Below are 12,995 nucleotides of genomic sequence, written 5' to 3' on the forward strand. Positions count from 1 at the left end.
ACTAGCCTGTGCAGAACAGAGTTCTGGCCAGGCTGCTGCTCAGGTCTCGCCAGGATGAGCATTTTTATTGGTATACCAGAATATTTGGTGTTATAATCACGGCAGTGGGTGATACCACTGCAGGGAAGAGTGCTGCATGCTGGCTGCAAAACTGGAAGCCTCACCCACGTGGGACTGTGGGGATTCAGTGCCCTGTACTGCAGAGAAGCACCCACCAAAAGCAAAAGGGAAAAAGCAAAACCCACTCTGTTTTTTGAAACACTCCAAACCCTAAACCTCAAAGCAGGAGTGCCAGACCAGAGGAAGAATCCACACGGAGCTCCATACATGACATGTGAGATGCAGGCTGCAACACAGGTGCTCCAGATCCTCACAGCCCACACACATTTCCTCTGCCCTCTTGTCTCTGGCCCTGCTCTGGGCTCAGCTCTGTGAGAGTTCAGAATTCAACAGAATCAGAAAATAATTTAAAAAAACACCAACCTGAAAGCCTAAAGCTGCTGACAGTTTCCACACTTTGGAGACTGTTTCTAGCTGTGTGTTTGATTCAGAGGGCAGCTGGGAAACCCAGCTCCTGAAGGATTTTTTTATCTTTTAATTTTCATTCAGAGGCTTTCATGCCACATGAAGTAACAGAAAAATATACAAGAAACTTCTACCACTTAGATACATCTAAATCCAGTTTATGCTGCAAATCCTCTTTGGCATCTCAACCGCCTTGCACAGGCAGCAGAGCCCTTGTGCCAGTCTCGCCCGTGCTGTCTGAGGTCCTCTGGCTGTGCTGGACATGCTGCAGCACTTTCATGGCATCTCAGCCACCCATGGTGACACGTTGCTGCAACAGGAATGAGGCGTGGGAGATGGCAGGAGCTTAGGGCACCTGTGGAAATGCCATGTTCCCTGCAGCTTTCATCCTTATCAGATCGGCACAACACCAGGTGCACAGGTTGATGGTCATGGCACAGCTGCCACGTTTGCTCTTGCACAACTGCAGTTTGGTATTGCGTGGAGTTTAAAAGGCTGTTGACAAACCCTGTGCTGTGCCATGAGTCTTTTTACGCATGTACGTAGAAACGAAGGCAGCCAGAGCCTGCCACAAAAGCCAGAGCCACACAGATAAACCCCTGCAGACCCAGATACCCTTTGAGATAAGCAGTTAAAATACATTTTTGCTGAAGCTGATTGTGATAGCCCATCATCTCTCCCCAGCCCAGCTCCACAAAATAATCCCCTCCAGCGAGAAGCACCTTTACAGCAAGAGACTGAGCAGCATTACCAGAGCTAGGACAGGGAAAGGTGAAAACGCATGGGGTAAAACTGGTTTTTGTCCGTGTGGTTCCCAGCTGAGCACCCAGCAGCGCCGCTCCCTTTTATGAGGGCCAGAAGGTGCCACCACTGTGTCCAGAGCATCACTGTCCCTCCAGGCTGTGGCAGACACAAAATGGGGCACATAGGGCAGAGGAGAGCAGAAACCAGCCCTGAAACACCGTGACGACGTGGGGCTGCCACTGCTGCAGCTCTCGGCATCACCCATCCCACCGGTTGTGCCGGCCAGTGAGGGTCCACACCAGCAACGTGGTGCAGAGGAAGAGGGGTCAGTGGGAAGGCTTGATGCTTCTCCAGTTCACAGCTCCGAGGGGAACATTGGCTCCTGCCGTGCTTGGGTCAGAGGGGCCTCCTGTGCTCCCATGGCCCTGGCCCAGGCGGTGGTGGCTCAGGTGGCTGCAGGGGTGGCCAGCAGCTCCGTGGTGGGGCTGGGGGGCGAGTCGGCACCGCTGCTGGTCACGTTTTCATATTTTGGCTCTTCCTTTGACGCAACCTGTCCCTTTGTTTCAAAGCTGAGTAGCTCAGGGCTTTTGCCTCTCTCTGTGGCACCTGCAGCATCGTGGGCCCCATCCTGGGCGCCTGTGCTTTTTGGCGAGGGAGACGTGAGAAGGAAGGACTGTCTCTTCCCAGGGAGCTGCTGGTGCTTGCCAGGGGATGGCTCAGTGGGAGCCCCCACGACACTCTCCCTCTGCTTGCAGCTACTCACCGAGTCTCTGCATTGCGCCAGGGCCCGGCGGGGCGGCTTCTGGATTGCCTCGACGCTCCTCCTCACCTTGGGCTCCTCCTTTGCAGCCCACTTGCCCCTCTGCAAGCTGCCCAGCCGCTTGAGCACAGCCTGGACTGGTCCCTCGCCACCCCCCTCTGCCTTGGGGTCCTGCCCAGCCGTTCCCACCATCATGTAGATGGTGGTGACATTGGGCTCCTTCCCCTTCCTCTCCCAGCTGCTGGATTTTGCAGCTGCTTCAAGTGCTTCCACTCTCTGGGCCACGTGCCTGGTGCCAGAGATCACCCGCCGACGTCCCCCCGGGGTGGCCCGGGGTGATGGCCGGTGGCTTTCCTCCCCCTTGTTGAGGGGCTCAGGGCTCTCATAGCAATCGCTGGCTGGTTGTTCAGTGGGGGGCTCAGCTGCTGTGTCCCCTGGTGGTGTGGACAGCTTGGATGGGCCCCACGGGGTCTTGGGCTTCCGCCCAGGGCTGGGGGTCTCTGCTGCCCCAAATTTTGTCCCCTCGGCAAAGGACACGGAAGGCCGCTTGGCCTTGGCGATGCTGGAGGTGCGAGGGATGGCAAAGGGCTGCGAGACATCCTCAGAGTCAAAGGCAGATGGGTCTGGGAGTGCCTCACCGGCAGGAGACACCCCGTCCTGCAGCTCGGCCCCCCCCAGCAGTGGGATGCCTGCAGGATGAAAGCAATGAGAGTCAGGGCTGCCCAGGGACACACTCGGGGACATTAGGACAGGGGCTGATGCAACAGAATTGTCCTTGGGAGCATTTCCCCAGGGAGGAGGTTGTGAAATGGGGCTGCCTGCACCAGGCACATCCCATCACACGAAGCCAAGCATGGCCCCAGTGTGTCCTTGCAGACAGGAAAATGGGGGCATGGAAATAAATGCTGCCTGTGCTCAGCACCTGTCCCTGGGGCGCCCAGGGTTGGTAACAGGGCAGGATGGGACCCCGAGCAGCCCAGAAGGGCTGGGGGTAGCTGGGGGCAGGAGGAGCAGCCATGGACATCACCTTCTCTGGGAGGGACGGAGTACTCTGGTCCCTCGTTGTCAGTGTCGAAGGAGGAGAAGGAGCTGTCTGAAACCCACGCAGCCGACGGCGGCTCAATGAAGCTGGGGTTGAAAGGGATTTCTGTGTCGTGGTGGGAAACTGGGAAGGAGAAGACACACAGCTGAGCTCGGGCACCCCAGGGTACCTGGGGCTGGGGTGGAAAAGCAACGCCTGCCCCGAGCCGTGCAGTGGGACGAGGGGGGTTCCAGGCTTCCCCCCCCCCAAACAGTGATGATGCAGAGAGCACAGGGTGGGGGTGACACCCTGGAAGGGCTGTCAGCAGCTCTGCTGTTTTTACCTGTGACTTTGGGAAGTTTATAGCCCCCCAGGGAAAAGCAAGGCATCATAGCGCTGAGGTTCGCCAGCACCCCATGCACGTGGTGCTTCATCCTGGCCACAACATCGTCATCTGGCACCGCCGCTCTGCACAGAGGAGACGGACATCGAAGGACATGGGAGATGGGGTTTTGCATCGAAGGTTGCAAAATATAAAAAAATACCTGTCTCTAGCATCTGCTGGGCTGGCTCCGCAGCAACAGCAGGCGATGCAAAGCAGCAGCAGCAGGAGAGGGACAAGGATGGCGGCTGCAAGGGCTCCATGGTCCTTAAGACCTGTGTGGAGAAGATAGGTTGAGTCCAGCATGTCCTGCAGCTGCCAAGCCCACAGAGCTGCCCCGCACAGGGTGTGTGGGAGCTGGCAACTCATGGTGGGACCAGGGGGCACCAGGAGGGATGGGGCTGCATCGCAGCCCCCTGGCACCTTCCCCAGCTAGGGCGTTACAGTCCCTTGCCCGGTGCCGAGGAGTAAACTTGAGGTTGCTCTTACTCAACACACAATCACCCCGCACAGGGTGGCAGGTCCCCCGGGAGCACTGGCAGGGTGAGGAACAGTTCACTCCAAAATACCCCTCCAGACAGGTGTCATTGCAGCTGGAAGAGAGAGGAAAGGAAGGAAATGCCCCCCAGGGAGAGCAGGACCCCAGCCCTGCCCGCTCCCAACATTACCTGGCTCCCCAGTAGCCTGCCTGGCAGATGCAAGCTCCTGACACGGGGTCGCAGCTCCCTGCAACACACTCGGGGCAGAGGAGCTGGCATCCGTCACCAAAGGTGCCTGCGGGGCAGGAGCTGTTGCAGCTGCCAAGACAGAGAGTGAAGCATCAGCCCGCTGTGCCCCAGAGCAGGGACCCCTCGCTAGGACCGGTGGCCTGATCCTGGGCATACCTGGGTCCCATCCAGCCAGGGTCACAGTGCAGGCAGGACCCGGTCTCCGGGTCGCAGGCCTCCCCGCGCTGGCAGCGGGGACACGGCTGGAGGCAGCCCTCGCCGTGGAAGCCGGGAGCGCAGGGTTCCTTGCAGAGGGTCCCATTCCAGCCGGGCTGGCAGGCCAGGCAGAAGCCGTCCACAGGTGAGCAGGGCTGGCTGCGCTTGCAGCTCCCGCAGCTGCATGGGCAGAGGGGCTGTGAGGCCTCGATGCCCAGCCCCAGCCCCCCCCCCCCCCCCCCAAATACAGGTTTCACCCCACACCAGCACTGAGCATCAGTTTCTATAGTGCCTAACGCTCTGTAGTAGCAAGAGGGCAGGGAGCAAGTAGGGAGAGATGCCACTTCATCACCCTGGGGAGCAGGACCAAAGATGACCAGGTTTAGAACGACACCAGCGCTTTCTGCTGGCATTAGATGTTTCTTTTGGGGCAACACTGACGCTGCAGCCAACCAGGGATGCTCGAAGCCCCCAGGATAGGTCTCCCTGGCCAACCAAAGGAACAGACAGGACCGCGATGACTTTACCCCCCCAAGGTCTGGCTGTGGCCCCGGGTTCCCGCTGGACACCCCACCGCTGCCCCCAGCTCACCTGTGCACGCACTGAGCCCCATATTTCCCAGCTGGACAGGGCTCTCGGCAGCTCCTGCCCTGCCAGCCAGGGCTGCAGCTGCAGTGCCCGCTGACGGGACTGCAGAAGCCGTGCAAACAGTCGCAGCGCCGTTGGCACGCCGGCCCCCAAAACCCAGCCTTGCATTCGCACTTGCCCGTCTCCTGGGCACAGGGCGAGATGTTGCAGGAGCATTTGAAGCTGCACCTCCTGCCCCACCAGCCTGGCTGGCAGTGGCAGTGGCCGGTCAGCGGGTCGCAGTGGGAGCTGGTGGGGTTGCACTGACATTGCTTCTTGCAGGTGGGTGCCCACCAGCCTGGCTCGCAGCGGCAGGCACCGGTGAGGGGGTCGCAGCGGCCGTGGGGGCCGCACTGGCAGGGGAACTGGCAGAGCTCTCCCCAGTGGTTGGGGTCGCAGGTGCAGCGCCCGCTCACCGGGTCACAGCGCCCGTTGCGGTGGCACGGGCAGCTCCGCTTGCAGTCGGGGCCCCAGTATTGCTCAGGGCAGCCTGCGAAGGGAAGGAGATGGCAAGGATGGGGGGTCGCGGGGGAGCCTGGCAGCCCCCCGACCATCCAGGCTGCCAAATGGGGTGGCGAGGGCTGAGCCCTGGGGAAATACTCACGGGAACTGCAGTCTGCTCCGAAGAAGCCGGGTTTGCAGAAGCAAACCCCAGGTCTCACGCAGACCTCATCCACCCCGCAGGCATCCTCCCCCTCGCACAGTGCTGTCAGCAGCAGGGCAGGCATGTCAGTGCACGGCAGCACCCCCCCGGCGCGCACCCCCTGCCCCTGACCACCTCCCGCCGAGACGGCCTTCCCGGGAACACCGCCATCCCGCTTCCCGCCCCATCCCTCCGGCTGAGCCGCAGCACCGTTAGCCGCTTGCTCAGTGAGCGTTTGAGGGTCCCCGTGGTGCAGCGCCCCATTGCCACCGCTCGAGGAGAGCTGTAGGGCCGCTCCCCAACACCCAGCGCCATGGAGGAGCCACAGCCGAGCGCAAGGACTGAGCTTTGGCCTTCGTCACCATCCATCACTCACCGGCCGTGCACTCCTGCCCTTCCTGCTTCCAGCCGGGGCAGCACGCTGGGCCGCTGGGGAGCCTGCGGGAGAGACCCAGGGGCCGTCAGCCAGGGCAGGGGGTGCTGGGGCCAGCGTGGGTTTGCGGGAGGCATCGCAGCTTCGGCTAAAGCGAAGCAAATGCGGGCGCTCGCCCCAGCTGGGCCCAGCAGCAGGGAGGGGGTGCGGTGCCGCGGGCATTGCTCCGGAAGGAAACCAGCAAAATAGAAGGAAATTTAAGAGGCTGCAGCCCAAGCAGGCAGTGGGGCTGGGCGGTGGGACAGGCCGCTTCGGAGCCCATGCCCAGTCCCCGACGCTCTGGGAGCAGCTCAAACCTTTGCCAGCAACTCCAAAAAAACAGGCACCAAAGCGAAGGCAACTAAAGGTGCTGCCATCGATGGCAAGACCAGCAGGAGAGGCAGCGTAGCAGCAAAGCAGAGGGGACACTGGCTCCAGAAGCCCTTCGGGGTGTGCTATGCCTAAATTTCCCACCTGATGTGCGATGAAAGTTTTGCCAACACTCTCACATCTCCCCGCTGCCCTGTGCATTGGGAGCATGTGAGAAATAACTCCAAGAAGGAGTCTTGGTGCCCCAAATGCCCATGCACACCCCAACCACGCTCCCCAGCATCACCCCAGCCTCTGCACCCACACAATGCCAGGCTGCAGACCTCTGTCCACGGAAGGATGGGCGGACAATGACCCCCTGGGGCTGCTGGGAGGCCCCAGGAGATGGAGGGGCCTGAGTGGGGATCCCCGTGGCACATACCTGCAGACGTTCCTGCCGTCGGGGTCAAGCTCCTGGGCAGAGCTCTGCACCCACAGCCACAGCTGGAGGCAGAGGATGGGCCGGGTGCTCCCCATCCCGACAGGGCACAAGGGCCCAAGTCCCAGCGGCTCCCCAGCCCTGCAGTGGCGTCCGTCTGTCCCGTCCGTCCCGTCCCGTCCCTCCCGTGGTCAGCCTCTTCCTCCCACCAGCCTTGGGTTTCTTCCTGAGGAAACGCAGGAGGAGGCGCCCTGATCCAGACGTCAGGGATGCAGTGGGGAGGGGGAGGCAGGGAATGCCACCACATGGGCTATTTGTGGCCCTTGCTGCCACCCTAGCAGCAGAAAAGAGCATCCAGGGCCTCGGCGCAGCCACGCAGGGGCTGGTGCCTGCCTGAACATCACCCACAGTCATCCCGCTCCCCCGGTGCCCATTCTCCATCACCCCCAAAGCTGTTTTAGCCAATGTCCCCCAACCCACATGAGGTGTCCACTGCCTCTCCCTGCCCTGACCCCCATGAGCCACCCTACAGCGCTGCCAACCCCGGGCAGGGGCTGAAAGGTGGGGTCCCTACATCCCCCACAGGGACACAGCATGCTCCACGCTGGCTTTTGAACCACTGCTGGCCACTGTCCCACCTCACTGTCTCCCCAGGAGCTTTGTGTCAGCAGATGCACAGGAAACACCTTTTTCCTACCCAAGGCCAGCTCAGCCAGGGGGGCCCGGACTGGAAGCACACTGCTCCCCCCACCACGCAGGACTTAACCCCTCCGTGCCCAGCGCTGCAGCATTGCACTCCTGTAGCCCCGCTCCCCATCACAGCTGACCCACTGAAAGGGGCTCGGGGGAGCTGATGGAGCGCAGCCAGCCACAGCCCTTTGCAGCGGCGCACAAAAAGCCGCGGCTGCGCTGGAGAACTGTGGCCGAAGCCCAGCAGCATCACCCAGCCCTTCCCAGGCAAGGAGAGCGAGGAGGCTGCAGCGGGTACCTTGGAGGAGACACGAGACTGATTTATTTCTGACTCCAGTTCCAAAGCTAGAAAATACCTGACCCAAGGGGCCCGACTCACCCCCGTGAACACGAGGACTGTTCCACTCTCCAGTTCCCAGTAATCACAGGAAGAAGTGCCAGGACAAAACCAATTCACCCCATGCCTGAAGAGTGCAGGAGTAGCGCTGGCGGTGCTGATCCTGACTGCTCCAACACAGGAGCACCCGAACACCCTGTGCAGCGTGCCCAGCCCCTGCCAGCCGTGCAGCTATCCCAGGGCAGCACTCAGCCAGCCCCAGCACCCCAAATCGACCTTCACATTGCAGGGATGAGGGGAGGTATGAACAGAAAGGGGTGAAGCAAAATAACCCCACAGGGCAGGATCGGGTGATGGGATCCTGGGCTGTGAGCAGAGGTGTTTGGCAGAAAGAGCCATCAGCAGGTGGGAAGAGCCCTTTTGGGGTAAGGCAGGGGGTGCAGAGCCACTCTGCACTGAGCTGCAAGCACGGAGAAGTGGGGAGCAGGGACATGGCTGTGCAGGACCCCCATAGTTAAGCCATGGGCACAATGAAGGGGTAGCCGATGGGCAGAGATGCCTGGAGGTGCTCAGCCGTCCCGTGCCAGGCCAGCACCCTACACTGTGTCCCGGCTAGTTTGAAGGAAGGTTCCCCACGCTGCAGCTTCACAGCCACCATGGTATGGGGAAGCTGCCAGGGCTGCCATGCCGCTCTCAAAGATACTGGAAGAAGAGGAGCTGGGAAGTGCTTCTGCGAGGCCAGATCCGGCTCCGGTTCAGGTGGGATCAGAGGGGCGGCGTGGCTCTGTCGGGGGAGCTGGCCACCGGCTCACTCTCTCCCTCTGGCTCCAGCTGCGTGTCCTGTGAGTCGATGATTTCCCAGGTTCCAGAGCAGCTGGATGTGGGGGGGTCTTTGCTGCTGTCCTGATACCACAGCCCAAAACTGCAGAGAGAGCAGATAACAGCTGTGGGGGGAGAAAAGCCTTCTCAGGGAAGCAGCCGTGTCCCAACCTCCCTCCGCATTTGGTGACAGCAGCGGGATGCAGCCCGGCCAGCAGCAAGGCTTGCTCTGCCCCTGCCCAGGACAAGGCAGTTCCCCCCAAACCAAGCAACCCCCCCTTCAGCAGCACCCCTGCCAGCCCTGCACGGGGCAGCCTGGCTCCGTCCCGGTCATACCCTCAGCAGGTGCTGGGTCCACAGCCCCAAACCTCCTCTCCACCAGCACAGCCACCCTTCCCCACCAGCACCCCAGCACAGGAACAAACTTACAAGCTCCTAATTTTGGATTCAGGAGGCTGAGCATCCACACAGTCTGCTCCGCGACCTGGGAGCCAGGAGCCCTCATCTTCATCACTGCAGCACAAAGAAGCGGGGGGTAAACCCGTACTGAGTCGGGGGCTCACCACAGCTGTGAGTACCAGAGCCACCCCAGGGCTCTCTGCCAAGCCAAGCAGTGTCCCCTGCAGAGCTGGGGGCACGTGGACCGGTGCCACTGTGCCCTGAAGCACTGGTGGGCTGTGACCTGCCACAAAGCCACCGTGATGCTCGCATCCCAGATATGGCCGTGTTTCACAGCAAGCCCAGCCCCGGCTCCTCAAACACATTTCACAGCAAGCCCAGCCACGAGGCTCCTCAAACACCGGCTTCAAACGCCTGGCACTTTGCCAGCAGATGGTGTGTCCCCGGTTGCCACAACAGCAGAAACCACAACCCGCTGTACAGTCTTCAGGTATCCCCTGCCCCACAGCAAGCGCACGCTTCCCTGGGGGAACAGCCCAACAACCACCAGCCACGGCTCGGGGCCAAGGTGGGTGACATCCTGCCATCAAGGTGGGTGACAGCCAGGCAGGGAAGCGGGGAACACATGAGAGCAGCTTTCATAGGGCAGCAGCTATCCTCACCAGGCAGGGAGGCGAGGAGGCACCCCCAGACCCCCCCAGCTGCCAGCAGAGACCCCAACACAAGCAAGCAGCAGGTTGTAGTAGCAGAGGAGAGCTCACCCCCCTTCAGACTTTAATAGAGCCCCTAAAAACCAGTGCCATACAGCTCCCCCGGTGCCACGCAGCAGCTTTAGCCCAGGCTTCACCGCCCAGCTGCCCGCAGTCGTGCAGAGCTGGGGCCGGTGCCCGCAGGGTCTTCCCCTCCCCATCATGGGAAGTCTGCTGGAGCCAGCGCTGCCCACGACGTCTCGCAGAGCCTCCAGGGAACATCTCTGCTGCCATCTTCAAAGGCTGGACAGCCTCCAACTGTACAGCGCAGGGACCAGCCTGCCTTCTCGTGCAGTGGCCCCACTGCCACCACCTTGCCTCCCTTGTGTCACACCCACGCAGAGACGAGTGGCATTTGGCCAGGCCACGTATGACTGGTGACAGGCACATGGGAGTTGCAGCAAAGAGCCTGGTCCCTGCGGCACTCCCGGGGCCAGAGCAAGACATCAACTGCAGACATCAAACCTTTGGAGGAGGCAGCTCTTGGTGTGGGGAGCTCCCTTCCAGGGTGTCACGGTGTCACAGCACATGGAAACACCAGCGCCTGCCAGCCAGCATCCCCCCTGCACGGGAGGCTCCCCGTCGGCCTTGGCCAGCCGGACTCACCTGCTCGCCGACTCCTCCACCGTTCCCAGCATTTTAGCTCTGATTTTTTTTCTCTGCCTTTTGATAGTCGACTTCATTGCATCCAAAAAGAAGCTGGGGACTCTCTCTTCGTTCAGCAGCTCCCTGGCAAAAAGCAGCCAGCTGGTTCACCAAGGGCCTGGCAAAGAAATCCTCCTGGAATGCACCAGGAGCAGCCTCCGACAGGGCTGCAGGGACAGGATGAACCCAGCTTGCTGCCCCACACCGCCGCGGCAGGACTCACCGCTGGTAATAGGCCAGCTCCTCCTGCACCAAGAACAGGTTGGTCTTGAGCTCATTCCGCTCTTGCAGGATCTGCTGCAGCTCGTCCTTGGAGAAGCAGCAGTGAGCATCCTGGTGCCGCAGCTCCTCCGCGGGTGATGGCGCGCCTTCCTGTGGGGATGGGGAGTCAGCAGGCAAGCTGAGACGCTGAAACCTCCACCCAAAGGCTGGGTGCCATGTGCAGGCAGAGATGGAAAAGTCTCAGGAATTAGTCTGCTAGTTTTCCATGCGCCATGGCCACTCCCCAGCTTGGCTAGCTCCTGCCACCCATCACCATGCGTAGCAAATCCTCCTCATCCTCCAAATCCCACCCTGCTTCTCTTCCCATCACCTCGCTTCTCTTGCTCCTTCCTCCACCCCTACCAATTTTTCCCGAACAAGGTGTTACCAACATCGCAGGCACTGCGCCATTTGACTTTCAGCACTGGGGTTTACTCGAGCGGCCGTGTCCTGCTGGCCGGCGGGTCTGGGCATGCCTGACACCCCACACAGAGCCAGAAAAGCTGGGTTGGCATCAGCGATGCCCTGCAGCAGCTGGGCCACAGGCTCGGACTCACCAGGCTGGGCTTTGGCGGCCGGATCTCCGAGGCGGTCCCGCTCCTCCTGCTTGTTTCCCTCTGGGTTTGCAGCATCATGGCCTCCAGGTCCGACTTCTTCTCCAGCGCGCTCTTGAGCTGAGCCTGCACCACGGCCACCTTGTGACGCAGCTCCTCGTTCATGGCCATGAAGCGATGCAGTTGCTCCTGCAGCTGGAGGGCCCAGGGCAGCGAGTGAGGCACAGCCACAGTCTGGGCCCCCCCCCCAGGGCCATCAGCACCTACAGAGCTGGGAGAGGCATCTGGCCCAGCAGGCTCCCCAGCCACCACGACAGCCCTGGGGAGAGGTGACATGAAAGCAAGTCCCCAGGCCCTTCACACACCACACCCATGAGCTCCCACATACTCACCGCCTCTGTGTCTCGGCTCTTGCAGACGATCTCGTGGGCCTGGGCACGAAGCTGATCCCTCTGCTTGTCCACCACCTCCTTCAGCCGCAGCATCACCTCCCGCTCCTTCCGTGCCATGCTGTCTGAGCCCAGACGGGTGCAGACAGGCGTGAGTGTCCTCAGGACCCAAGGGCTCCCCTAACCCTACACCGCCACGAGACTCCTACGTGCTGCTGCAAAGCCAGACTAACGTTCCTGGCAGGTAGCAGAGCAGGAACAGCAGAAAGAGGGAAGCGGAGAGCTTCAGGCTGTGCCCAACGCATCCATGTGCTGGCAAGAGCAGCCCACACCCTGTGCTCTCCCCACCACCCCCCTGAGGCCTTGGCGTGCTCGGGGATTTGGGGTCCCTGAACAAAATAACAAATCTCCAAAATCCCAAGAATAAAGTCACACTCGTGCTCCCCGGTAGGAGGGGTCTCCAGGGCTGGGCAGCCTGGAGAAGAGATTCAGACCTGCGCCCAGCCTGCCGTCCCCCGCAGGGACACGCTGTAGCATCAGGGGACCCCAAACCCACGGGGACACCCACCTTCCTGGGACTGGCTCTCCACAAGCTGCTGCAAGAGCTGCTGGTTCTGCTCCTCCAGGCAGGCCAGGCGGCTGTGCAGGGCTTGCTCCCGGCGCTCGGCATCCCACAGCCCCTGCTCCGGCTGCTGGGGGACGGGGCAGCCGGGTCGGAGCCGTCCGGGCATGGGGGGTACGGGGGCAGCCGGGTCGGAGCCGTCCCCGGCGGGGTGGGGACGACAGGGGACCAGGGCACCAGGGCAGCCGGGTCGGAGCCGTCCCGGGTCGCGGGGGCGACCGGGGCAGCTAGGTCAGAGCCGTCCCCGGGGAGGGGAGCGGGACGCCGGGTCGGAGCCGTCCCGGGGGGACGACGACACCGGGGCAGCCGGGTCGGAGCCACCCCCGGGGCGGGGGGGCGGGCCGGCCGGGTCGCAGCCGTGCCGGGGACACCTCTAGCGAGGCGCAGCGGGGTCCGTGCCGCCGGCGAGGGGGTCCCGAAGGCCGCCCCAGCCCCCCCGCGCCGCTCACCTCCGCGTCCTGCCGCGCGGCCGCCGCCGCCGCCTCCCCCTCGGCGCCCGCCGGGGCCACCAGCGCCTCCAGCAGCTCCAGCAGCCGCACGACGGGCGGCACCAGCCCGGCCACGGCCTCGGGCCCGAAGCGGCCGGCCAGGCGGCGCAGCTCGGCGCCCAGCGCCCCCGCCATGCGGTAGACGTGCGGCGGGGCCAGGCGGCCCGGGGGGGTCCGCCACAGCGGCTCCGCTCCCCGCCGCCCCTCCGCCATGGGCACCCCGGCCCCGCACACGCCCCGCCCCGGCCCCGCACACG

The 12,995-nt window shown here is 62.4% G+C and overlaps 2 protein-coding genes across 5 annotated transcripts; both read right to left on the minus strand.

Moving 5' to 3' along the window:
• Positions 1-580: 580 nt before the first annotated feature.
• SCARF1 (scavenger receptor class F member 1) lies at positions 581-7,089 on the minus strand. Its single transcript, XM_080374088.1, has 11 exons — positions 6,789-7,089; positions 6,002-6,063; positions 5,587-5,688; positions 4,947-5,472; positions 4,317-4,535; positions 4,101-4,229; positions 3,922-4,025; positions 3,596-3,707; positions 3,394-3,518; positions 3,057-3,194; positions 581-2,718 (listed from the first exon to the last, which is right to left on the minus strand). Exons 1-11 carry the CDS (start codon positions 6,881-6,883, stop codon positions 1,715-1,717), a joined length of 2,616 nt encoding a protein of 871 aa, XP_080230214.1. The 5' UTR covers positions 6,884-7,089; the 3' UTR covers positions 581-1,714.
• A 681-nt stretch (positions 7,090-7,770) lies between these two features.
• On the minus strand, positions 7,771-12,951 carry RILP (Rab interacting lysosomal protein; the record flags this gene model as incomplete). Of its 4 annotated transcripts, none has more annotated exons than XM_080374111.1 (8): positions 7,771-8,734; positions 9,061-9,144; positions 10,386-10,508; positions 10,648-10,796; positions 11,243-11,434; positions 11,632-11,753; positions 12,197-12,317; positions 12,700-12,951. In XM_080374111.1, 8 exons carry the CDS (start codon positions 12,949-12,951, stop codon positions 8,578-8,580), a joined length of 1,200 nt encoding a protein of 399 aa, XP_080230237.1. In that variant the 3' UTR covers positions 7,771-8,577. The 4 variants fall into 4 exon arrangements, with proteins under 4 accessions (XP_080230237.1, XP_080230238.1, XP_080230236.1 ...); XM_080374112.1 differs by having other exon boundaries at positions 11,243-11,428; positions 12,197-12,320; XM_080374110.1 differs by having other exon boundaries at positions 12,197-12,320.
• Positions 12,952-12,995: the final 44 nt, after the last annotated feature.

Source organism: Falco punctatus (genome assembly GCF_963210335.1).
Source record: "Falco punctatus genome assembly, chromosome: 1".
Classification (NCBI taxonomy): domain Eukaryota; kingdom Metazoa; phylum Chordata; class Aves; order Falconiformes; family Falconidae; genus Falco; species Falco punctatus.

Bases quoted from the DNA above. Each gene is read 5' to 3' on its own strand.
- SCARF1 (XM_080374088.1), bottom strand. From the start codon at position 6,883: ATGGGGAGCACCCGGCCCATCCTCTGCCTCCAGCTGTGGCTGTGGGTG. The intron at 4,026-4,100 runs GTAATGTTGGGA...TCTCTCTTCCAG, and splicing joins GCAGGCTACTGGGGAGCCAG to CTGCAATGACACCTGTCTGG. The intron at 3,195-3,393 runs GTAAAAACAGCA...TCTCCTTCCCAG, and splicing joins TAAACTTCCCAAAGTCACAG to TTTCCCACCACGACACAGAA.